This window comes from Triturus cristatus, chromosome 3_1 (assembly GCF_964204655.1).
Source record: "Triturus cristatus chromosome 3_1, aTriCri1.1, whole genome shotgun sequence".
NCBI classification, from domain to species: Eukaryota; Metazoa; Chordata; class Amphibia; order Caudata; family Salamandridae; genus Triturus; species Triturus cristatus.
Window position 1 is genome coordinate 318,594,078 of NC_140583.1, and position 27,874 is coordinate 318,621,951.

Below are 27,874 nucleotides of genomic sequence, written 5' to 3' on the forward strand. Positions count from 1 at the left end.
CCGACGGCAGAAACGCTCTGACAGCCTACATTATAATTGGGCGCTCGGACTGTAGACCTACCATTTCGGTAGGTAAGCCTCTGACAAGTGGTAGCTAACGGACCGACATTTAAATCGGCCCCTACATTTACAGGCCCTGGGTATATGGTGAACCACTCTACAAGGGATTTATAAGTAAATTATATATGCCAATTGAGTATAAGCCAATGTAACCATGTGTAAGGGTAGTGAGAATGAACACTTTAGCACTGGTTTGCAGTAGTAAAGTACACAGAGTCCTGAGGCCCAAAATAAGTGCAGCAAAACACATAGAGGTGAGGCAAAAGGGTTGATAGGTCTAACATATGGTTTTAAAGTTTCTTTTGCCTAACACAAAATAAAATTGGAATTGAAATATTTAATAAACAAATATTTAATTTGCATTACAAATGTAATTAATATTTTTTTTTTCAGAAAAACGTTATTTCGGTCAATAAGACCATAAAAGTATATATACAATACAGTACATTTCATTAAGAGATAAAATGATAAAAGGAATCCATCGATCTTACAAAAACATGTGCATTATCTTAATATTTCTTAGAGCAGTCTACGACGACACGTGCCCTGGTCGGTTGACCTCATTAAAGTGCATGTGCAAAATATATGCGATTACAACAAAAGTTACCAAAAAGGCGAACAGAGGTACTCTCAAATGTGGCTGTAAGAATACATTAAAGTGCTATACTGAGGTCGTAGGATAGTAAGTCCAAGGAAATCATCTCACAAGCCAGCCTGAGATTTTTAGAGATTACACATGCAAGAAAAGTAAAACTTTGCGCATCAATGCAATTTTAAATTTAGGAGATAAAAAGCTTAAAATTTGAGTTGAACCATTAACAAGGCGAGTGCATTATTTCATTAAGAAAATTTTAATATTTGCATTAAACCACTATTACATGGGGACATTATGTGCACTTGCGACTATGGTAACTAGTTTAAAAAAGTCCAACGTCTACGCCACATTGAAATTAGGAATCGGGATATAGCAAAAACAATGGGCATGCGGGTATCAGTTTTCAAGACTCTAAATGCCTCACCACAATGCACGACCCTAGATTCCTACACAACTGGATAAGCCAACGCTGTCTAACTGGCTTATAGCCAGGGCAAAAGAAAAAACACGGAGTTCTGACTCTTCATCACAGTTGCAGGCAAGGCACCCTCGCAATGCTGTCCTTGACCATTTACATGAAAAAGCACAAAGCGGCAGGGTGCCATGTCTGAACTGAATATATAATTTCCTTGCCAGGGGAGGTTGGATAACATCCAGAATGGGCTCATTTATATATTCCCCTTTCATTAGCAGAAATTCGGTGGTCAGGTGTCTTGAAGTTAAGCTCCCTTCGATAGCTGCAAGTTTGGACATATGGTAGATTTTTACTAGTTCAGTGCGTGAGATTGCAGAACACACTTCCTCTGGTTTACTCCAGAGACTAGGCTTTCCTAACCAACAGCATTCGTCCTTGATGTGTGTAAACCAGGGGATTTTGTCTACACCCGGGAAGCTCAATAACTCTTTTAGTCTTAATCGATAAGCTGCCAGTTCCGGCGTCACCCACAGTCTAAGCCACAAGGTTAGGGGTCTGAGGCCAATTTCATCCTGAATTGGTCTAATTCCTAGGTCCAGTCGTTGGTGACTAAAGGGTTACTTACAGGGAGACCTAGGATCTGCCTCACAAAGCTATTCTCTACTTTACTCACGTTAATACAGGAACAATGACCCCATAGTTCTGCCCCGTACATTGTCGCACCCCTGGCCTGCACCTTATAAATCTCTACTATTGGCCCGGCAGGTTTGGCGGAAGAGTTTCTGAGTAATTTTGTAATAACCTCAGTTGTTTGAGCTAGCTTAAGCTTGGCCTTGTCTATTTGTGGCCCCCACTCCTTATTTTCTGTCAGGGTGACACCCCAGTATTCGAATACCGGCACCCTCTCCAACATAGTACCATTCAGACAGGGATTGGAGCGTGATGTCTTGGCTGGGTTGAAAACCATATACTTGGTCTTCTGGGTGTTGATCTCAAGCCCCCTGTTGTTACCAAAACCCTCTGGATGCCCATAGGCGATTTTGACATTAAGACGGTGTCATCCACAAACATCATTGCTGGGGCGTTTGTACCTGCTAGCTTAGGGGCATCGTTGTCTTTTACCTCAGTGAGTTGGGCAACCAATGCATTAACAAAGAGACAGAACAGGGTAGGTGCGAGCACGCACCTCTGCCTTACTCCTCTGTCTACTGGGAAATGAGAAGTTAGTTTGCCTCCTTTTCCACACCTTCCTAGGGCAAAGTTCCTTTCATGCAATCTAATGAGCATACTCAGCAGATGGTGGGGGACCCCCATGTCTCTAAGTACCCCCATAGCTTGGCCCTGGGCACCATAACAAAAGCCAACTTCAGATCCACAAAAGTTAGGTAGAGGCTGCCACCCTCCATTCTCACCATTTTCCAAAACATGATTTGGAGTCTGTATATTTGGTCAACAGTGGAAGTGTTCTTTCTGAATCCAGCTTGATATGGGCTGAGTATTTTGTGTTCTTCCATCCACCCCTGAAGAGAATCCAGCAATATCCGTGCAAACAGTTTTCGCGTGACATCGATAAAACTGATTGATGTATAGTTTACAGGCAGGAGTGGTGATCCCTTTTTGAAGATTGGGACAATTTCAGTCCCTGCCCAGGTTTCGGGGATTGGCATACCTTTCAAGATGGCATTAATATTAAAAATCTGAAATTTATAATCATTTTAACTTCCCAGTCTATTCCCATACAAACCCAACAACCCACTACAAACAGGTTATTAGTTTAAGAGTAAACAAAAACACTAAAAACCAGAAAGTAAACTTAACTAAACAAAATAACAATCAATGCAACAATGTTTATAACTAATAACAAATTAACTATAAAACTTGCAGTAAAAAATTACCATTCAAAGACGATAACTTATAATTTAATTAACTTGCCACACTATTTTCCTATAAACCCAACAACTCCTTAGTACAATATACATTGCTAATTTCATTGAAAAAGATTTAATTACACACTTAACATTTAAGAAGTACTGTAAAAACAACTTAAAACATTATGTTAATAAAGTTAACACTTAAAATTAATACACAAGTTAATATAGTAAAAATATAAAAATATTTATGACAACTATATTAAAGTAAAACATATTAAATACAAAAAGATTCTTAAAAACAATATTATAAACATAAAAAATGATGTCATAACCTTTGATATTCTGTTCATTTATATTTTTGTAGAGACAATATTTTTGACAGAATATTCATGTCAGAAGATATTTTTTAATTGATAATTGTGTGTTCCCCACCCTCTTATGTTAGTGTGCATTTCAAAAACATTAATTGAGAACTTATGTGAGTATTTGATAAGAATATGGTCCTTTATGTCTATCCATTTATTGGTATAGCATTCTAGGAAATTGGGTTACTGGTTGGCTGGGGGGGTGATACCCCACAATTCTTGTCAGAGTGAAACACAAACAAACCTCAAATTGACCTTTGCTCAACTATCTGATAATTTGGCACAAAAGCAGTCAGGCTTAACTTAGAGGCAACGTGCAAAGAATTAAGCAGCACTTCAAACAAAAAGAAAGTAAAAATATAACACAATAAAAATCCCACACTAATTAGGACAATAGAATAAAATGTAATAAATTATTTTAGACCATCTGAGTTATGCAATTTCAAAGATTTCAGATAAGTATAGTGGCTAAAAGCACAAAGCTCCACTCGTGGCTATCTGGTCGTGCGAGACCTGGTCAAAGTCACAAGTACAGGCCAGTCACGATGGACCTCCGGCCGGATACAGAAACCAGGTGCGTCCCACGGAAAGAGTAACCTTCAAAAGGCCAGTGTGAAGAGTACTGTTCACGGTAGAGGGGGCCATGTGGATCAGGAAGAGTGTCGCTGTAGTGGGAAGATCGTGTTGGGCATCGCTGACACGTTGTTGATGGAGATTCGCTTTGGTGGTCACAGGAGGCTGTTGTTTCTATAGTATGTATTACAGATCACGCATTGCTGGGCTTCACTGGTGGTCGTTTTGGCCTCAAGACTCAGGTTTACCGGAGCTTCGCGATCGCGGGCAGCAGGACCTTAGTGCAAACAGCCCCTTTCACAGTCACAAAGTGCACAAAACTTCAAGATTTCTCCTTTTTTTAAGGGGATCTTAACTAATACCACACAAAGGGTCCCCGACCTGAAGAACACCTCTTGGTAATGAGGCACTCACTCCATCAGATGCCAGTAGGGCTCAGGCAGGTCCAGTTGCAGGTCCAGGCAGCAGGCCAGCTGGGCAGAAGCAGGGAGATTGTTATCCCTGTAGCTCAGAAAATGTGATCAATCAGCTTGGAGTCATTTCAGCCTGGTATGAAGGATACAGGTCCAGTCTTCCTTCCCAGAAGGCAGCATGCAGCAAGGCAGCAGAGTTGCATGGCAGACATGTAGGAGTTGTTCTGGCAGCAAAGCAGCACAACACTTTTTCTTCTGTATCATCTACTTGGTGCCAGCTTTTAAGTAGGAGAACGTTCTGGCGGTTTCCACCCCAGAGGTGTTTGGAATTTCCTTCCTCCCTGCCCTCCCAGCATGTCTGGAGACACAAAAGACTAGTATCAAACCCTTTGTGAGTGTGCTCAAGCAGAGTCTTTGTGTGGTAGATATCAGCTCTGCTTCCTCTCAAGTCAGTGATGTCTCATCCCACCAACACTTATTCGCCCATTGTTTCCCTGTCTGGGAGCAATATACACAGACCAACTGCCAGCCACAATCATGTGACCCAGTTTACAGGCTGCAGGCACCAATTAGTTGAGACTTTCTGAAAGTAGCACTTTCAGAATTGTGACTAAAAATCTGACTTTACCATTTAAGAGGATTTTAAAATACAATTGTTTAGACACCAAACTTTGAATTCCTGTCTGCTCCTAATTGATAGTTATCACTTATTAAATGTAATAAGGTAATCCAATGTTATTCAATGGGAGAAGTAGGCCTTGCAGTAGTGAAAAACAAATGTAAGTGTTTGTCACTACTACAAAATGAAAAATTTAAAAGTACATGCCCAACTTTTAAAATACACTGCATCCTGTAGGCTATTTGGAGCCTACCCACGGAGTGACTCATATATATTAAAAGGAAGGTTTAGGCCTGGCTTACCCGGTCGAAATTTAATTTTCAAAATTGCTCAAACAGGTTGCAATAGTAGGTCAGAGACATGTTGAGAAGGCTACTTAACGGGGTGGCGCAATTATTGCTGCAGGCCCACTAGTAGCATTTAATTTACAGGCCCTGGGTATGTGTTGTACCACTTTATCAGAGGCTTACAACTTAATTAAAGGTGGCAATACTTTAGCACTGGTTATCTATGGCAAAGTGCACAGAGTCCTAGGGCCAACAAAAACAAGATTATCAAACATGGAGGAGTAAGGCAAAATCTTTGGGGGATGGCCACCCTACGACTGACAAGTCTAACAAGCAATTAGTAGTCAATTAGTATTGTATGATCAGAACTTGTCTGTGTGTTACTTTTAGTCATATTTTGTCATCCCCAAAGTCTTCCAAGATACACAATATCTGCTATCTTTAAGGGTAATATCAGTAGTATCAAGTGACGTAGACATATGTTCCATTACCATTGTTCCATTTGGTATACTCTTCATTCATTTCAAATCTTCTTCAAAGTCTAAAACTACAAATATTACTGACGACCTTTGCCCATTGATTTTTAGTCACTATAGGTGACTGCAAAACCGTGACTGTTTATACCCATTTCTCACTGAAAGTCGTCATGAATGGTGCTTACAAGTCAGGCGCTTTCACCCACTATTAAAGATGACACAAGAGGGTTCTTGCCAAAGATCCTACTAATGGTAAAAGTGGATCTTCACTTGCTAATAGTAACTAAAGATCATAATGCTAGAACAAATCATGGCTAAATATACAATGGGGAGTTTTTTTTAGCATGCCTGAGATAAGGCCTATGAATATTGAAGATTTGCAGAACTCAACCTGTTTCTCATTTGTATTTGCTGAGAGCGTGCTTTGGCTACTGTCCTGCATCTTAATTTTTTTGCTGTGCACTGCCCTGACTGCCGATGCATACACAATCAATTTGTCATTGCTCCTTAGGTGATCTGCAGTTGAATTTGTGATGCATCTTGGAGGACTTTCAGGGTCTAATAGCCAAAACAATGTATTACTCTTTTGTTTCATAACCTGCTGCATTAAGGTATGATAATAACATATATGTTGACATTTCAATAGTAGCTCATAATATTAAGCTCTAGTAAATCCACTGTTAGTCACTAGTCCTTCTAATATCTTGTGACCAGTTATCCAATCATTTCACCCACAAAATTAATCATTTTAAAAATCACTAAACATCCTGCTAGAGCCTTAATTTCTTTAAATAAAGTAAAAACTATTACTGTGGGCAGTTGCTTCATATCAGGCCAATTGCTTCTAATGGTAAGACACAAAAGGATGAATATGGAAAGCTATGACTACTGGACCAGATAAGAATAAAATATATTTGTGGCCAAAAGGTTTTCTACCATAATTCAAATTCTTTTAACATTTCCCAAAATGCACCTGTGCTTTCTAAGGATTCTCTCCCTTTAAGATGTGTTGTATTTTACTCATGTTTAAGAGCAAACCCTCAAGATGGGGAATCCTACAATTCGATCTGGACAATTATGTCCTTATCTGGATCAAGAGATGAGAATAAGTGAGAATCAAAATCCCTGGAACTCACAATGATCTGTTAGGGAAACTAGTGGGGAGCATTTTTCAGGTTGTTGGCAAGATTCTTGCATTGACCACACAATGACATTATTAATAATTGGCTCCACCACTTGGGTGATTGGTATGAACTCACAGATTGGTGTCAATATAGTGAGAGAAAGCTACTAACAAAAATATTACCCTCCACTGGGTTGTCATTTTACTAATGGTTTGGAATAGACTGTTATGTAAGTAGAATTGAGTTGAATTATTATATCATCATATCCTTTAGGAAAATCTAGAATCTGAGAATTTTTCCTCCATGCTGCTACATTCGTGGAAGTGATATTAGGTCAGCCACATAGATTCAGTTCTTTAGTGCCACTAGACTGGAATATTTGATCTTTGCAAGCTATCTATTGAATGCTGTTCTCATTTTTTGTTTTTAATGTTGGAGATTACCACCTCATCTGGAATAACATGGCCCCAATTATTTTGGTAATGTTTTCTTGCTCTTCCACTTTAAAACTTGTGTTAGTTCATCACACGTGCAACGCAATACTTATCTTTTGTGCATTGAATGAAGACCATTGCCACCAAGCATTTGGCCAAGTTAAATACCCAGCCAGCCTGTTCACTTTTGCTCTACTACGTGGTTTCACTGCCACTTACTCATCAATCATAAACCCAGTGTACAGGTTAATGGATCTTTGATGTCGACAGAGATGTAAGGAGCTGAAGTCAATATAAATCCTTATCAATTATCATTTCATTTAGTTCAGTCAATAAAGATAGTTAAGGTGAGTTAAAGGGATTTATTTTCATATTGTTTAGTTATTCAGTCTTTTATTAAATATTTTTAGCCAACTGTCATCATCAAATGTTAATATAATCAATCAATCGATATTTTATAATAAGGTAAATCAAAATGTTAATCAGTAATGCCATTGATACAATAATAATGTAACAAGCGTATTCCATAAATAAACTCTAATCTAAATAAGTGTATGTTAAATGAATGAAGGAATAAAAAGGTGCCAGTCCAGATACCCGTGAAGGTTCGGGATGAGAGAATCAAGCATAAGCATGAAGCTTTAGCATAATAAGCTAGAAAGTATTCTCAGCTCAAATAACAGCAGATCAAGAAATAACTAGGACTTCTCATGAAGAGATGTCTAAGAAAAACTGAGTAAAGAGTCTACTCTTAGAGAGACTGGGATGAGGGACACACACCTACTGCTCTCAGTCTAAGAAAACAAAAACTGCAACTAGTCTAGGAACACGCGCTAATATAAACACATATTTTCAAATGTTGCAACATTAATATTCTTTCTTCTTCATGTTGACCAATAAGATTTCAGCACTCTCCCGGGAAAAGGTTTACTCCCCTTTTTCTCACCAAAGTACAATTGTCTTTTAACCATGTGTCATTAAATGCTGTTACATCCGTTCTTGTTTCTCAAAACTTCTTCCCATCAATAATCCTCCCTGTCATCTGCATCTTTTGTGGTGTGAACTTTACTATCAGTCGTCTAACATGACAAGTGTCTTCATTGTCTAATAAACAGTAGCTTCTGAAATTGCAATGTCTGCAGCAAAGAGAAGAAAAACGTCTTGCACAATGGTTGTTTAATGAGAAAAACAAGCATTTTACTATCAATGTCTTATTATTCATTCAAGGAGTTTTCAGTTACGTCAAGTTAAGAATCCATGTTCTATTTCTATGTTACAGACCTATAATTTTTTTGTTTGCCTTCCTACTACAGTTTTTGTATTTAACACATCTCATAACTAAATTTGTGTCAGCACTTTAATGTAGTACCTTTAGGAAAGCTGCCTATCTGAACATCTAAGAAGCATGGAGGCACATAATATAAGTAAATGACAGCTGTTACTGAGCCCGAGTTTACTATAATCACTGTGCAAGAGTGTGTATACCGCTGATCGCTCTCATGCATCTCCTTCTCTTCCAGGGCGGGGTCCTCTGAGGCTCACCTGTACACTGAGGCAAGGAAGGACAAGTACCAAAAGAGCAAGATTCACCAGAAAATCCAGCAGTTCAAGCGTTTCGTGGAGAACTACCGGCGGCACATTGTTTGTGTGCTCATCTTCTATGGCGTGTCCCTGGGCTTATTCATGGAGCGGGCATACCGTGAGCATTGGGCAACACCATTATTGAAATACATCTCATGGGTGGTGGGGGGACCTTTCTAGTCCTCACAAATCCCACTTGAAGAGTGTAACTCTTGCTTATTCTAACTTACTATGGTGACAGTATTTCCTTATTCTCGAGCATATTCAATAAAAGTAGCTCTTACAAGGCGCTGCTTGTTTACAGTAGGACAGCAGCTGTGACGTAAAGCAAATTGTTTACAATCACAAATAAAAAGCCCTTTTGATAACAATATTTTGTCAGGATTTCAGAATCTCTATTTAATAACTACTATAATTCCCATTATAGTCAGTGAAGAGTAAATATATTATCTTTCTGATTGTTCTGTTTTTGATAATATTTCTGTTCATATTTTTCCCCCAACTCTTCCATGGAGACATCTATCATATTGCCGGCTAATTTTATTTTTTATTATGATCTACACCAAATAGTTTTGGCTCAACTACCCTTTCACCTGCATTGCATATCAACAAAAATACAAATACCCTTAAAATAATGTTTGTTGAAAACATATTTCTTGGATTTGCATCCTGCAGAAACACATTTCTGGGTAATCGAAGGAGTGATTTAGCTAGTGTTCTTTTTGAATTTCCCAAACGTAATAAACCTTTGCCGTTCTACTCCACGTCCTAAATAGCTTTTCTTTTTTACAATTCTAATATTCAAATAAAAAATTGTTTGAACTTGAAACATTAGAAGCAATGGTGTCAATAGACGTTCTGGCTTAAAGATTTTCACTTCTTTCCATTTTTGCCACATTTAAGTAGTTAGAACAATAATAACAAAGACATGCAAACTTATAGTGGGTAAACAATTCAGAACCTCTCCTAAGGCACCTCACAAGAATTACCAGTGAAAATCAGCTACACTAAAAATGTAACAGAGAAGATAACTAATCTCCTAAATCTTTTGTGTTGCAGTAATTAGCAAGTTTCTATGTGAAACTTTACTCCCCAGCAGGCATTATCATAGTTATAGGGCAATATCCTCCGAAAGGCCTATTGCCCTCAATATATGCTTTTCTTTATCAAAAAGCAGTGTTTTGCAAGCTTCAGCATGTTTTTCGCAATATACAATAAAGGGCAAGTAGCTTTAACAAATATTTTTATAATCATTAAAAGCACGCCGGGAGGCTTTTACATTAGCACGAGGCTCTTACTGGAGTGCGGAATAATTCAGCCAGATCTAAAGTGATTGCAATGAAGTCTCCCTCTGGAGCCACAATTATAAATCAATAGCCAGGCCTAACAATAACAAGGTTAACATAGAGTAGCTCTCTATAGACACATACAGAACATTTGGCCGGACCTAGGGCCTCATTTAGAGTTTGGCTGAGGAAGCACACAGCTGCAAATTGATTGTGCTCTCCCTGCCAAACTCACGGGCACTGCTCTGGTTTGAGTGATGGGGAGCGCTGTTTGTACACCGACGGATCCTCTCCCATCTCCCCAGTGTAAACCTCTGACCTGGCAGCCCATCCGCCTCTGTGCTATTAGTTCAAAGTGTCATTCACCCTTCCCTATTTAGTGCTGGGTAACAATCCCTCATTTCTCCACCTGGGAACCAGGTAGAAAAAATGCACAATGGACCCATGTGCAGTGGGAAAGAGCACTGCGCATCAACGATGTTGCTTTTTGTTTTCAAGAAACAATTTCACTTTGTGGCATCAAACATGCTGTCCACTTGGCAAGACGTCTTTGAGTTACTTCAGTAGAGCTGTCACAGTGGCAGCTTAGTTGAGGCAGAGAGATCCCTAGCTGGCTGGAGACCAAAATATGGCGCACTATCCTCTGCAAGTGGCATGTGGGCCAGGGCCTGTCTTGACCTGGCCGACCAGCGAGCTGCCTGCCACATGCTAAATGAGGCCCTTCATCTTTTTATCATAGGCAAAAGCTTGGGGACTATTGCTCCCTCATCCTAAAAGCATGAGCGTCACTGTAAGGCCTCTGATTCTTCCTGTCTTCCAAGCACAGGTGACCTCCTGAACTGAAGTGTGTCAATTCCAAAGCAGCGCCCCACAGGTGCTGAATGACATATGACACTCAATGCTTGCACTCCTCAGCCACCTAATCCTGCATCCTCTTGCAGGATGACAGTGTGCAAAAATCACACAAAAGGTGACAGAAGGAATGCTTGCAAATAGTCTAACTACTGGCAATCGCTCAGGTAGCATTTCAGCCCATAGTCGAGCCATGGTCCGTGCAGGTAACAGCAGTGGGGCGGTGGGGCCATTTAAGGGGGGATTCCGAGGAACGATGCAGAGTGAAAATTAAATAAATAATTGCTTTCCCTCTGCATCGTCCCTCGGAATCCCCCCTTACACTGCCTCACTTCTGTTACCTGCACAGACCGCGGTTGCCATTGTTTTTTGCCCACTGAAACACTCTAGACAACAAATGAGTACTGACCCTACTCCTCACGAGACCAGTCCACACCGAACTGCCAGGAGGAGCCTGGTCCAGAAGGGAACACAAGCAACCCCAGACTGGTTTCAGCTTTGTTAGGCCTCATCTTTGAGGAATAGCTAGGATCCTATGGCACAGTGAGAAAGGAACCCACATCTGGCAAACCCTTGGCCACTTAGGGCATTACATCAATCACATAACAGGTGATGGGAGGAATGCTTGAAAATAGTCGAACCACTGTCAATCCCTCAGGTAGCATTCCAAGCCATCACTTTTCATCCACTGTACCTACCCCAAGCAATTGCCAGTGGTTAGACTTATTACAAGCATTCTTCCTATCACCTTTTGTGTGTGTTAAATAGCACACTATGTGGCTAGTGGTATGTCCAGACATGGGTCCCATGCTCACTCTGTCACTAGAACCAAACTACACCCAATGGAAGAGCCCTAATCAGGGCAAAACCAGTTACTGAAAAAATTATGAAAACGTGGCTTTTCTCTAACCTCTAGGTGAAATCTTTCCCTGCATGCTCCTGTCAGTCTCAGCGCCGGGGCGCCCCGTTGCTGGGGCAGCCATGCACTTTTTAAGAACTTATAACATATAACATAACATAACTTGTGTTCTTATTCAGGGAGGACCTGGCTTGGCAATTTGGGATAGACTGTTCCTATTGGAACAGGATGAAGACTGATTTGCATACGGCTGTGTCCAAACTGTGGCATGCTTGGCAAAGGAATAATAGGTTGGAATGCTACCCTGAGCGATTGCTAGTGGTTAGACTTATTGCAAGCATTACTCCTATTGACTTTTGTGTGCATAATCACTGAGTTCAAAAACACAAATTTATAGTGTTGGATCCTTCGAGGCTCCTGAGCAGGTCCAGTCACAACGAGAGTCCACAGTTAGGGCCACACTCCACTAGGATCGATGCAGAGTCAGGGAAATGGTACCAGCAGTCCTGGAGAGTTTGAGACAGTCCAAGGATACAGGTCAGGAGAGGGTGCACCTACAAAGCTCTTGACAAGTGTGGACAGTTGAGCTGATCCTTCATTCTTCATTTAAGCTACTTCTCAGTGTATGTTCCCTGTGCAGGAATTTATTAGTGTAGGCTGGGAATTCTGCCATTGGCCAGACAGCCATCCGTCTTGAGTTGCCATGTCATCCTTCCACCCTAACTGGTACTAACAGGGGCCATCCCAGTAGGGTCCTTATTATCAATAGCCATTCATTTCCAATGCCTCTGCAAACACGTTTGTACAAAGATTGGATCTATGAGTTTATTAGTAATCAACCCATACCCCCTTTATTTTCCGCAGCTGAATTTCGTCAGGTCAAACCTGATATTTGTTGGGTAAAAATGGCTAGGAAATGCAAGTACACAACCAGATTTTGGTGCGCACACAAGCAAACTCAGCATATTATTCCCATTTGAATGGGGTGACTTGTGACAGCAGGTATTCATTGGCCCCGTTGAATACCAATATCTTGGTATTGTGCTGATGAATAACTCATCCATCACAAGGCCACTGATAAAGAGGATAAAGTCTCTCACCCATAAACAGCATGCTGGAAAAGGTCCAAGATGGAGAAACCTCTAGAAATCAGAACCCTGTCAGTACTCTGCCCTTGCCTTCACCCACAGAGACCTTCCCCCTCTCTCCAAAACTTCAGAAAAGCATCCTGCATGATGACGGACATCTGCCCTCTTGCCATATTCTGAGACCCTCCCCTTCCCTAATCAATAGGGACTTGATGCTAACACCGCCTGAAACCCAATACCCTTACTGCAGAAGCAGAATGAACTCCCCCTAGCCTGTTGTACAATGAAGCATGTGATCTGTGATCTGGTTGACACTCATTACCTCCACTCAGCAAGGCAGTCAAAGGGAAAACGCCATTAGAAAGGGACTCTTCTACACCATGCATTACATATACGTGTGTGAAATAATTCACCTATAACAAACTCTGACCATAGATGTGAAATCTGCACCCAGAAACCCTTATATGAGACAGCAACTCTATTCCCTGTGTAGTAAACACAAGCAGCTACTGAAAATTACCTCCCTTTTACTGCTCACTTTTTCAACCACTTGAAAACCCCTCAAATTATTTATTTTTTCCATAAAGGAAAGGTGCATTCCTTTTCAGTACACAGATGAATTATAAGCTCTTTGCATTGCTATTCATCAAGCTACATACATTTAGTTTGGGTGCCATCTGCCACAGTCCCATCTGTGTGCAGATGGTGTAGAGTCAGACAGCAGTTTTTCTCCCTCAGCCTACGTGTTTGCACACAAGTTCACATGCGTTGTATGCAGGCTGCTCGAACCCCTCATCTGAGATGCCTACAGGCAGCTGACCTTATATGAAAAGTTGGAGCCTTGAAGTGGCTCTACCGACTTGTAAGGACTATGGCCGTGAGTGAGACACCATTTGGGAGTCTCCTGCCATAGAAGACTTTAAATACCAGAGGCTGTAGTCTACCATTTTTGGTTGAAGGCGATGAGGATGAATGGGTAAATAGTTTGAGTGAGGTTATGATGGTATGGCACAAAATCACAATAACTGATGAAGAATAGATACGAGTGACACTGGAGTTGAAAATGTAACTAGAGATTAATGGATGACCTCATCTTGAGGGTTTAGATTGTGATGTGATGTCACATTCAAAGCTAGAGGCTTATAAAGAGGTCTCAGTTTGTCCTTCCTGAGTCTGTGTCAAAGGAGCATATCAGCTTACTATCTGGTTGTGGTAGTGTGATGACAACCACATTTATTAACTGTGTTCAGAGCACTATAGTAAAGTCACTGATCGGTACAGATAGCGGTTTTCAATTGATATTGAATGACAAACTTAACTTCTTTTAAATGATCATGAGAAGATATTTCTATGCATAATCAGGGCAATGAACTAGTTGAACAAATTAATAGTGATTCAGAGTGCACACGTTGAATGTAGTTCACTAGATATAAGCCCCAATTTAGTGTTTAGTGGGCAGGGTACTTAGTTAAAAATGCAACAGCGGACTCTACCCGCCAAACATTCGGCCTGCCCCTCCTTCATTTAGAGGTGGACAGACCACAAGTATTCCATTGATGGAGCCACCATTGACTCTGTCGACAGAATACCTCCTCCAACAGCCCCATGAAGGAGGAAACGTCAGAGGGAGGACATTTTACTATCTGCCTTATTTAGGGCTGAAGGTGTAATGCCTTTTTTTCTGCCGTCACCACCAGGTTTTGAGGGGTAGGAAAAAACAGTAATGACCCCCACATCCAGGGGGAATAGTTCCAAAATACTCCCAGTGTGTGAGAATAATTCATTTCGCTTTTCAAGAGTTTGTTTTTGAAAAATGAAAAAACATCAAACGTTAAGTGGACCGCCACCAAATCCAACAGCGGCTGTACACTAAACATTTAATATATTGAAAGGGACTTCTGTGATGCCAGTACCTTTTGATGTACAGGTATGACTGCAGAGCCAACATTTGGTCGTCAGAGTACCCTCATGATGACAGAGTTAATGTCCTCTGTTATCAGACAGGCACTACTCCATCCGCCAATCTCAGATAACAATTTAAAGTAATGAAAATGCAAAAAATAAAATCATGATTCAGTATTTGCATATAATATTTAAAATGCTTTAGTGAACCAAGGGGCATATCAACAAGGGCTTTATCTCTGCTTTTTTGGCTTTAAAAGCCAAAAAAGCAGAGATAAAACTAGCGCCCTATCAACAACAGGGTGCTAACACGCAAATTTGCATGTTAGCACCCTTTTACTCTACGCTTCCCCTTGCATCTCTAATGAGATGCAAAGGGGGCGTTCCAGAGTAAAATAATAGGAGAAATGTCGCTAAGCGACATTTCTCCTATTATCAAGAATGTCGCTAACCCTGTTAGAGACAAAAAAAGCAGCGCTAACCGCGGTTAACGCTGCTTTTTTACATCTGCTAATTTTCAGACTTAGCCATGATATCCTATGGAAGGAGGATATCATGGCTAAGTTGGCCTGTCCCTATCAACAAGGTAACGTGTGATCATCGCTGGGTTTCCAGCGATAATCTCACGTTAGCCTGTTAGCGTGTAGATTTTTATCGCTATTGAGATAAGCGTTGCTAATAGCACGCTATCTCAGCGATAAAAATTCACGCTAGCCGGCGATAATTATCCTCACGCTAAGAGCGCTGAGCGATAATTATCGCCGGTTGTTGTTGATATGCCCCTTAATAATAACTTTTTTAGCATTGCCTCATACTGCTGCTGTCTTTAAGTTTGTTAAAAAAACAGCTCCTACTATTACCCAGGTTGTTGGCAAAGTGATACCAATGGCATAGATATAAAAAATATTTAACCTAAAATGCGTTATAAATAGGGCTCCCAGTTTTATGGTATTTATTTTATTAACATATCCCTCTGTATTTATCCATATTCATTTTTTGGCCATTTTATCTGTATTTATCCATGTTTATTTTGTGTTTTGCGTATAAATACAGTTGTAAAACTGTACATTTCCATATTTATTTAACTGATAGACGCGCGCTCATACTTTGATGTCTGTCATGTTTTATCTATGTAAGCTACCAAATATTACATGACAATACATCCACTGGTAAAAACTAGCATTATACCACAAATGTATATTGAGACAAGCTGTTATTTAAAGAATTTTCATCCTGTTTTTTAATTTCCCATGCTGTGCATCTGTTCAGCTGTTGGGCTATATTTCATGAAAGACAGTACGGAGAGTCCCTTTAAACAGCACATTTGCTACCAGTCAAGGCAAAGGGGGGGGGGGGGGGTTTAAAAAATCAATTCCTGGATCAAAAATGCCTACAAGACTTAGTGCTCAAATACTAGCCCTTCAAGATCCTGTCATGATCTTACCTTCCAACTACTCTCTGTGGGTCTATCTCTATTGATGGGTCCTAGAATTAAAAGCATGACTCGAGGGGGGGCACAGGTTCTCAGCTGTGGAACAGTCTTCTGCTCCAGCTGGGAGAAAATCACTCCCCAGCCTTTGACCTGGAAGCATTAAAATGTGATTATGCTAATTTCTCAGACTTCTGCTGGCCTTCCTCATGAATTTCTTTGCTCTTTGATAAGGTCTGGTCCATCAAGTTTTGTATTGAAAATTTGAGTACAAGTAAATAGGAATCAAATATTACCTGACTTTTAGGGCAGTTCTAAGCAGATAAACTGTTCCAAGTTTTTTTAGGGGTTTTCATTACGATATCGACTTCCAAGTGGATACCCAAATGTATCCTCTTAGAAGTGGATATATTCATATACTAGTTTTTTTCATATCATTTATCTAATCTTTATTTTTGTTTTTCTTCCAGACTATGCCTTTGAGTCACAGGACTCGGGGATTTCAGAGGTGTCCCTTGTGGGCATCATTATTTCGCGCGGCTCAGCTGCCAGCATCTCCTTCATGTACTCGTACATCCTGCTCACCATGTGCCGAAACCTCATCACTTTTCTGCGCGAGACCTTCCTCAACTGTTATATCCCCTTTGATGCGGCTGTGGACTTTCACCGCCTCATTGCGATGACAGCCATTGTTCTCGCAGGTGAATTTTTACAATGTTTCACACTACTCTTCACACCGCTGTCAAAGACTATAGCAAGAGGAACACCTAGCTGCCTTCGATGAATGTATGATGATGGTAGATGCCTGATGTCTGATGATCTCCTTTGCAAAAAGTGGTTGCGAATTGCGAATTTTTGTGAAATAAATCTGATTTGTAAACTGACCTCTGCATTGATAGGTCGTTTCTCAAATTAAAGAATTGTAGTAAGTCAGCGACTGCCCTTCCTAATGAATATTCATTAGACAGTTTGCAATTTGTGGCTGACTATAACTGGTCATAATTAAAGGGGTGGCCTGCTCCAGTCAGCAGACCATCACGTCTGCGACAGCCTTTAAATAAAGTAAATGTTTTTTAAATGCAGCACATTTTCCTTAAAGGTGACAAACTTGCATTTAAATTAAAACATTAACATTTTTTAAAGTTTACGAGATAACAGTGTCTCATTAACCCCAAGAAACCTTTTTATAGATTTGTAAAAGGGGAAGGGGTCTCAAAGGGACAACTTCCATTTTACAAATAAATTACCACCCCAGCTTTCAATGTTTTCTGACTGGATTATAGATGCAAAACATTGATACATCTCATGCCAGTTAGCAATTTGGAAGGGACACCTACAAAATACACCTTCCAAATTGTAAAAAACATTCATTTGCAATCCCATTTTAGGAGTCATTTTGGAGTCATTAAGGGCCTAATGACAAGTCTGGCGGTCTGAGGACCGCCAGACTCATGGTGAGGCAGCAGGGGCGGTCTTACGACCACCACATTATGACCCTAGTGGATGACCCGCTGTTCCATGGTAATGGCGCAGCGGTCGAGAGGCATCCATATGCTTGGAGGAACCACCGTGGTCCCGCCAAGCATATTACGGGTGTCCTCCCTGCCAGGGAGAGGAAACAAAGGAGGGCTCCCCTTGTGCCTCACACCCTGTGGATGCATACAGGGGGTACAACATATGCCCCCCGTGTGCATTCACAGAAGGTCCAGCACGGCATGGACTTTTTAGTCCATGCTATGCTAGAACTGTTTTTGACATTCCCATTGCAGTGCCTATTTCATAAGCACGGATGTGGGAACACCAAAGGAATCGCCCGCCAAAGAACAAAAAATCTTTATACGGCGGGCAGTTCTCATGCTGGTTTGGCGGTGCGGAGGTGGGGGGATCCCGCCAACGTACTGCCAAACGCGGAATCGGCCCCTAAGTGTTTCATGGTAGTAAGACCCTATTTATCAGTTATAAACACACTTATTTTGCACATTACAGCATTTGCAACCTCAGAATAGGTTAGTACATCAGACCCTATGCTTGTAGTTGTTGCAGTATGTGGGATCATTGCAGTTCCATAGGAGCACACTGAAACAAGCACGGCTTAAAGCCAATAAGTGCAGCACTGTCACATGATGTCCTAGAATCCAGATATGTATGAGAAGCTGTGGAGTGGTCTTCAGTACCAATTGCATAAGAAGAAGGAAATGTTGAAAGGAGTGACACCTAGAAGCATATAAAACTAGGGCTGCCAAAGTATGCAAGATTCAGACACTGCAGTGCAGCGCTGATGGAACAAGAGAGATATAGATGTATATAGAAGGGGAGACTGCAATAAGGGTTGCTGTGCAATGGCATGTGATACATGCAGGCTTTGGCTACTCCTTTGCCCTCCTCTCTCAGTGTGGGATGAATGTCACGTGATTAAAACATTCAAAGTGTACAAAGGTCAGATCTGCGGACCAAATGGGAGGCCTTTTCAAAAGATTGTCGTGTAAAGTAAAAACGCTGGGTTAAGGGTTCAATGGTTTACTAAAAACAGGAATCTGAGAAAGTAAGACTTAACTTACTCTGGAGAGAGTGATGCCTCCAGAAAGTTTTTTTATTGCGCTTCATAAATAAAATCTATATTCAGTGCACCTTGGGATAGGGAGGTAAGTGAAATACAATTTCCAGTTCTATTTCTTATTATGGGCAATAGGGTACGCATCTATGTGAAGCTGGCGTCCTCGATTGGAGGGGTGATGCCGGAAAATCAATGATTATGGCTCGCCATGATGCCAGTAGGTATGGAAATAGTATTTAAGGTACTATTTTGTGTAGTAGAAGGTTGTTTTTAGCAAGCACTGTGAACGAGTTTTAAAATAAATATGTGCATGCAAATAACTGTTGGAGTCCACAGTACATTTAATAAGTTTTCATTACGAACCAAAGAGGGTACCTTTAGGGCTCGATGGGAGAGCAACAACTGTACTGGTTTCAAACTCTTTGTTTATGAGCAAAGAAAATAAAACTTACTTCTAGAATAGCTAAAGTTCATATTAAAACAGTAATTCACTCATCAATGTTTCTCAGTTGTGCGTCCACATCACAGGCAGCGGGGGTGGATCTATAGGTGCCCTTGTACATTAAACGGATTTTCCCAGATGCAAGTGATGGCAATGGGCAAGGTTACAGAATACGCTGGCAAGGACCAGTTCTAAGTTCTTGCTTTGGCAGACCACGTTCTTTTATAACGCCTGGAATACTAGCAGTGCCCTCCGCTAATCTGGACCAAGAACATTCATTGAAGGCTCAGGATTCAATGCTACATGCTAAAGTTGATTGCTACAGTGGTTGGTAACCAGGGGGCGGGTGGGGGACTTTTTTTTATGAAGGTCCAAATTATTGTGCTGTTCATTGGGAAGTACCTGCATGATGACTGAAGGATGTTTTCTTTTCTTTACAGTGTTCCACACGGTGGGTCACACAATTAACATCTACATGTTCTCCATCAGCCCTCGTAGCATTCTGGCTTGCCTCTTCCCAAACGTTTTCATTGATGATGGGTAAGTACTGTCTCTCAATTTTGTTTTAAAGATTTCATCCAATGTTGCAGTCTCAGTGGGGAACAATCATGAGAAATACCACAGATGTTCTTGTCTTAAGACTCATTAAGGTTTTTAAATGATATTTTATATGAAATGTCAATCTCAAATGACACTAATTAGCATGCATAAATATCAGTAAATATAACACATTATACTGTCTATCACTTTGTAAATGTTTTGTTAGTATTTGCAGTTTAGTCAGAGAGCCGGGAATCAGAGATTGTTGGCCCACTTGGGATGTTGTGCTTCAAAAAATTCCTATTTTGCCATCACTTTTCAAAGTATTCTTGGGTAGAGTAAGTCCCAGCACTTCTAGGGAGGTGAAAGCTTACCTGGCACACCCCCAAAAGTATTGGAAATGTTCATTCTGATCCTCTTTAGCCTGTAGTGTAGTTCCTATATCCCTGATAGGCTCTGCGCATTGGAATAACATACACTATAGATTTGACATAGGACTAAGGTCAGTATGTCTCTATCGAGTATATTAAACTTAATTACTAGAAACTTCTCGAATATACAAGAAGGGATTAGTCTCTGACAACCGCATAAACATGACAACTTTGTTTCCTTCTAGAATCAGAACACTCTCAGAATCGTGGAAACAATAGATAACAGTTTCACTCAGTCAATCGTGCATGCTTCGTTTCTACAGAGTTGCACAGAAATAGAAAGACGGGCGTTTCAATAAAAGGGTTTATTGAACAGTCTTATTTCTCATGCAAGAAATATGAATTGCTCTAATCGTAAGACAGACTACGAAGTACAATATGTACGAGGTTAGCAGTAAGATAAAATAATACTGCAATAGCATGGTTTGTAGCTATGACATATATTAATCAAAATACATACATAAATATCATAAGCTAAAATGTGATACTCATCTGATGCTTCTAAATTGTTCTACCCCGGTGTACCTAACCTAACTGCAGTACGAAGTTTGAAGTAGGTGCCATTTCTAAAGTATAGCTAGCTATATTTTAGTTTAGCAAAGAGTTGCCAAAAGTGTCTCTAAGTTCTAGTCAGCTCCATACCTTAGAATGAGAGAGGTTGGAATCTCTTTTCTGGACTCGATAGTCTAACCCCCGCAAGGGAAGTCAGAGAGCACTGGAGCTGGATTCTCGGCGAGGAGGATGGCAGCGTCAGGTCAGTGCATCATGCTGGAACTCGATCTCCTTCCGAACTTGCCGTGGCGAACCGCTTAGTCTGGGTTGGATCGAATCCTCCGGGAACCGCAATTTGCCAGGGCAAGTGTTGGTATATTTATACCTTGAAGGTGTCTAGGAATGCCAGTATTGAGGTAAAAGTCGGGCAGAGGAACGTCATGAATGAACCCCTAAGGAATAGATGTTCATGCATACTTAATGAATTCTTGGAGAAATCAATATTCAAGCTGAGAGAAATTCCTAAAGGCTTAAGGGTCTGATTTTTCAAGAATTCGTTGTGACGTGGATGGACGGATGTAGGTGGCCATGCCTGTATTTGGTTTGTATGGACAATGTCTAAATAAGGGCCGGATTTCTATGTCCAAATAAGGGCAATGTGAATTGTACCTATAGAAGGGCATAAATCTGGAAACCTATATACGGAATCTAAATCTGCACACAACACCCACTCCAGTTTTGTATGAATGACGTTACTAAATCCTAAACGTTCTAAACATATCTTAAAACAGAGTATCGCATGGGTTTGCTAAAATAAGCTAAAAACATATCTAAAACATATGTCCTAAAAATACATTACAAAACCATTGCTATGCATAAAGTGTTGTACATATTAAAGTCAATGTTCCATTCTAGGTATAGGATCACATTGGAATGCTAAATAAATGAACCAAAATATATACTTGTGATGAAATGGCTCGTAAATACAGAAGAAAAAGGGGCGAAACCATTTCATATCAGGTTACACAAGTCAAATTGTTATTCATGACAAGGTGGCATACTGTCCCTGGAAGTGTTATCAAAGACTTCTGTTCTCTACAAATAGTTCTACTGTAAGCAGATCACTGTGCCAAAAAAATGAAAAATACAATTTTGGGACGAAGAAAAAGAAAAAAATATATAATCATAGAAAAAGTTCCAAAGTCAGTATCACGTTTGAAAAAGAATGAAGGCCAAATTCAGAGTCTCTCCGGAACACTGTGTGGTTGAATCAAAAGTCAGTGTGTGGGGATGGAGAAAACACAACGATTTCTAATCCTGTAGACAACAATTTGTCTACCGTTATGGGTGAGAGTTGGAATACCTCGTGTAGAAGATCAACAGCAAATAGATGCGAACTATCGCCTTCAGCATGGGAAGCATCAGCAATGTCCGGATTGGATGTTACCTGCGCGCCTGGTGTTTCCTCTCGTACCTCAGCAGTAGCATGTTGCGTCTGTGAGATCTCAATGAATGCCGCCATCAGGATTGGTAGCTGCTGGAGACAACACATAGCATGGGCCGTTATCAGGTCCAGTAGAGTATCGATATCCATAGGCATGACTGATGGGAGTTTATGAGAACATTTTGCTATTCAATGTTGATGTTAATGCACTACCACGTTCAAAGTATTTTAGCCACAACTATTAGGAGTAGACAGAGGGGCTGACAGTACAAAGCACGTAGTACATTGTTGATTGTAATGCTGTCCTTTAGCTGGCACCAGCCTTACCATTTGGCAACCACAGCCTTGATACTCCATCTCTCATTAGGATTGTCTATTCCTCTCCCAGTGTGCCTTAGCTGAAAGATGGGTGCTGCCCATGCACCTGCATGAATGCCAGTGCAGAAATCACCTTGCTGTCTGTGGTGTGAAGTATGATTATTGTTCTTCTTCATGTCTGATAATGAAATGGAGAGATAAGGTCATTCTGTATATGAGAATGCAGATGAGATTGAGGCTAATAGCTATAGACCTGTCGTTGCCCAAGAGTGTATTCAAGTCCTGAGGTCAAACAAGAGAAAGCCATGGCTATAGAGCCGAACTTTAGTGAATTATTTCTCTGTCATATTGTTGGTGTGTGTGACTGAGATCCCCTCCGTGGGGACATTAGGGGACCAACATCTTCCCCACTTTAATCTCTATGGAGTGGTGAAACATTGACATTTTCCTCCTGATACTATCTCTTTTTTTTTTGTCCCAATTATTTTTAATGGCAGAAATTAAGTACTGAATTATAACAGCGAATCACATTGACATGCAAGTCCATCATGGACTCATATTGAGATACAAATGTTGATTGCCATACATGCACAAATAACAAACAATCCTACTATATAAGAAAAGGAGAAAAGAAAGATAGGGGTGAGAAAATAAGCTAGAGATAGAGGAAAGTAAAGAGAAGAAGGGAAGAAGTGCAAAAAGGGCATCAAGAAAAGAAGAAAGGGAAGACGAAACTACAAGTATGAGTAGGCCAGTCACGCAAATCCCAAGTATAGGAAGGCAGGGAAGACAAAAAAAGGGATTGGAGTGCAATGATATGATGAGAAAGAATCAAGATTCAATGCAAATTAGTGTGGGGGCGTCCTACAGAAAGGGGGACCATATGAGATGAAAAATATCTGCTTTGTCCATTATATTGTAGAATTACCATTTTGTAGGATGCAGTTTTGTAATTTGTACATCTCCACCAGCCATTCCTCATGCAACGGCAATTGTGGAGAACATCAGTGTTGCAGAATACAGATCTTGGCAGCTATCAGAGCAATGACGAGCAAGCAATTGACATGGCGGGTCTGCTCGAAAAATTCGGATTAGTCATGCAGGAGAATTAGGGGGTCCAGAAGTGGCGATGGAAAATCCATAGATTCCAGGAGTGCAGACCCCATTGCTGTACAGAAATGGCAAATCGAAGAACAGTCCAGTAAGTTATGAACAATATCACAGGGCGTGTGATCACATCGCAAGGAAGCAGAGTTAGGGAGCAACCATGCAAACTGAAGCCGTGCCGATGTCCAGTGGCAGCACTGAAGGATCTTAAAAAGACTGAGCTTCATCCGTGCTTCCCGTACTCCCTGTTAAGGGCCTCCAAACGTTCTGCACAATCCTTCTCATCATATTCTACCTGTAGGCGCGCCTTTCAGGTCATCCTGGGGCTAGACAATTGTGGCTGGGAGTAGTGGTGGTGAATCAGGTGATTATAGAATCCGGACATCACACCTTTAAACTGACCCCAAGTATTAAGGTAAGAGAAAACAAAGGATGATCCAGGATTCGGGACCCAGTTTGCTCAGAAGGCAATGACGTAGTTGTGTACAGCGCCTCTGTTGACTATTCAACAGGCCACATTAGACTCATTGCATCTCAAAGGGCTGGAGTTCACCGCCAGAGATTAGGTGTTTAAGAGTCAGGATCCCAGGTCTGCGTCAGCAGTCCCAATCAAGCATGGCCCCTTATGCGGATACTAGTATTGTTCCAATTGAATCCCAGCCTCAGAGCTTGGCTCAACATGGTGTGATTCTGGGCAAATGAATATCCTTGTGATTAAAAAATGTAAAATGTCTTTGTGAAATCCCTATTTGATGTATACAATCTTGTTGATTGTCTCTCAACCCACCATATCATGTAGAGCGCTCTGTTGCTTCCTAGCCAGGTTCCCATTATATAATTACTACTAATACATGTGTGCATGCAAGGAAGACCTCCATTGGAAATTCTAGGAGATTGACCCATGATGTGTTTCTGGAAGGAGACCAGAGTCAAAGAAAAAAATCAATGGGTCCACCTGCTGAGATGATTTAGTTAAAGGAAACATAAAAGTAGACTACTTTAGTCAATACTGTTTTTGACACCCTATATCAAAATAAAGTGAAATTTGATCTCCGGCACTGATATACATAGGCAGGTCATTTACAATAAACCTATTATTATTGAACTTATCTGCTGCCGCATTACCTTAGTTTGGAGTCTCACTATGTTTTGTTTTAAGAGCACCATACTAGCCTGGATCGCTTCCTTCCTCTCAACTAAGTCACAATCAGTTTTTCTTGGTAATTTGTATTCTCAGCCTAAACCTCTCCCATGGGATTTTCTTCAGGGGGGGTTATACTTTCTTCCCTCCTTTTCATCCTCTGTCTGAGTCTATTTGTCCATTTGTTCTGGACCTTCAATGTTAGGTCATACTTCTGTGCCAAAGACACACCAGCTTTCTAACCTCACTGACCATACATTATATTAGAAGTCACTCAAAGATGGATGAAAGTAAATATTTCGATGTTAAATTATAGACCGCAGTCTCTCCCATAGATCAATAGATGGGACTATCTTTATGGTCCTTTTCGCTTGACACTTGCGAGATACAGTCTCTTCCGCTCATGATATAGGTATCATCCTGGCCTCCAAGCTCTCATTTGAACCCCAGATTTCTGAAGGAGCAAAACATTATCTCGATCAGTTGGAACAACTTCGTAGGATTTTCTCTTTTCTTTAATTTCCTTATAGACTGCTTGTTGCAAATGTTTTCGTCTAGTTTATGTTAAACTGTGGCAACTCTGCTTATCCTGGTTTGCCTAAGAAGGCATTTGATCAGCTTCAAAATCTTCAGGATGTGTTAGTTAGGCTTATGTTTAATTTCAAAAAAAGTTTGCAATCAATGTAGCTTGCCTGATGCATAACGTTTTCATAGTACCCTACCAGATTTGTTTTAAAAAATGTAAAATAAATATATTCCCTTTCTTCATTAGAGATTATCCTGCAGCCTAACTCTTTCTGCTCTGAAATGCAAACTCTGTAATTGGGTGGGTAAGATCTCTCCCGTTCCTGGGACCCTCTTTGTGAAACTCACTTCCTTTACCCATAAGGTTTGAACATGACCACTACAAGTTCCATAAGCTTCTTAAAACCTCCCGTACCTCATATATCCTCCCGTCGTCACAGGCCAAATATCACATTAACACATTCACTCGTACAATCATCGGTGGGGCCCATAACACCAACATTCACACTCTGCTTCTCACTGGCCGGCACTTACAGGAGGAATAACTGTTTCCAAGCGCTGACATGAAAAGAATATCTTATAACCTATAGAGAGGAAATTATTTACACTTCTAAATCCCAATACCTTTGTCACTACACATCATAAACCCTAACATTAAGATACTCCTTTCACGTAATCGATGGATCAAATTAGTTGTTTTGTATTTAATGATTTAGTCCAGCTTAACCCTACCCAAAATTCCTAATTTATTCCCTTTCAATAAACAACCAAACACATTTTCTGGTTAATCAATAGTTTTGTTTATCTAAATAATGCAATAATTTAGTTCCATCTAATACATTAATTAATCATTACGCAATCACAGAACACCATATTTACCTATTCTAAGTCATCAATTTAGTCGTCAGCACGCTACAGTCCCAAAGATCGGGTCAAGGACCAGAGACGTGCAAATATCGATCAGTGCCCATAAATTATCAATCGTCCATAGTTCATCAGGAAATTTGGGCAGCAATTCAGTCTGTCAAAGATTGAGGAACACAGCCGTCACGTCACCGTCGTCTCTGTCGAAAAGAAAAAAAGCGTAGATTCTCCACCTCTCTATTCTAACGTCATTTTATAAGGGAAATAAGGTTCAAGTGTTACAAAATAAAGAATTTGGGCTCATCCCATTGGTCAATTGGGGTCATCCGGTGAGGTTTCACACAGTTCAGAATATTAGGTCATCCTACATGTCCCATCCGGTTTTTATAAATGTCTATTGTCAGCACTCTTGGCAGATGTCCCGTCGTAACCTTGCCTGGGTAGAGAGAGTGTAGGGTCATCTCGAGGCTACTGGTGCGTGTGGTTTGGTACATGCGCACTTGGTCTGGAACCTCGTGGAATGGTGGCCGTCGCGTCGTGTGTGTCAGTCGGCCATCTTGCCTTTAGGCCCAAAGGATCACTTAAGCAAAACAAACACAAAAAGTAATTAAAACATAGAAATAACGAATAAAATGTTAAACCCTCACTAATTCCCCTATGTGCTTGTAATTATCTAGCATATGGCGACATTTAAAGCGTTCATATTCATCCAGTGATGTCATGTGGTGCAACATACGATAACATCACAAAAGCAACATATATCATGCGATATTCTAATTTTCTAATATTAGTATGCGTATAGAGGTTAATTATAAATTATTTTAGCCATGCAAAATGCAATCCCACGTATGTTTCATACATTAGTAATGTTGATTAAACTCCTCACAAACACATTAATAGTATTATAATTAATAGATTATTCTAATTAGTATGAACATGCAGAATGGGGGTGTATACAAAATGTTGTACTACCCGCTCCATCAATACGTAGAATGTTCTTTTATGCTTTTCAATACCAGATATTAGCACCAAGAGGCTGTGCTTTCCAAGTGATCTCAAATAAACAGAGATAAGCAGTAGACTGTGTAATGTCCTTTAGGCTAGTCCTGTCATGTATACCTCTTTTTACATACATTGTCCCACCCACACGACATTAATGGTTCTGAAACAGGTGACCTTTTACCTAGTAGCTTGCTCCTGTCTCTTCAACACCAGCTTTTACTATTCTATCCTAATCCCTGTACCCGAGGTATATAAACATGTCCTCAAGCATGGCATAATTACTCTGTATAAATGTCACTGCTTTTTTTTCATCCTTGGCCAACAGCCCGCTCTACATGATCGCATTTGCTTGGAAAAACACTTATGATTGTTTTCAAAACATGTATGATTGTTCTCAAAACATATTGATTCTATAGGAAACCCTGGAGTGACCACTCTGGTATATATACCGTTATTCCCCCCTTAAAATTAGAGGAGAATTCCTTCCAAGCTGACACAGAGTCCTGCTTGCTGAATCTTCGACACCCAGCAGTCTGACATCCCTTTTCGCTTAGTCACTGGTTCATACTTACTCAGGGTGGCGATTAGGACGGTTCAATAAGTATTTAGTGGTCCAGCGTCAGTCTTGTGTAAAACAGGCCAGGGGGCTGGATCTTTCCTAGGGGATTCTTGGCTACATATATGCATATATATGCTACACATATAGATCTAGGTTAGGTACACTTAGGCAAATTACTTAAGCAGCACATTTTTCGGAATATGCAAGTGCTACTGTTTAGGTCTCG

The 27,874-nt window shown here is 40.5% G+C and overlaps 1 protein-coding gene across 3 annotated transcripts in view; it reads left to right on the top strand.

Annotated features, from left to right (window-relative positions):
- The window catches only part of LOC146860186 (dual oxidase 1-like), a 1,129,619-nt gene that overhangs the window by 1,039,611 nt on the left and 62,134 nt on the right, over nucleotides 1–27,874 (top strand). For all 3 annotated transcript variants that reach the window (XM_085644023.1, XM_085644022.1, XM_085644024.1), the window contains 3 exons: nucleotides 8,753–8,931; nucleotides 16,700–16,930; nucleotides 19,666–19,765. In XM_085644023.1, the coding sequence (XP_085500149.1) occupies nucleotides 8,753–8,931; nucleotides 16,700–16,930; nucleotides 19,666–19,765 (510 nt within the window). The remainder of the gene's footprint in view (nucleotides 1–8,752; nucleotides 8,932–16,699; nucleotides 16,931–19,665; nucleotides 19,766–27,874) is intronic.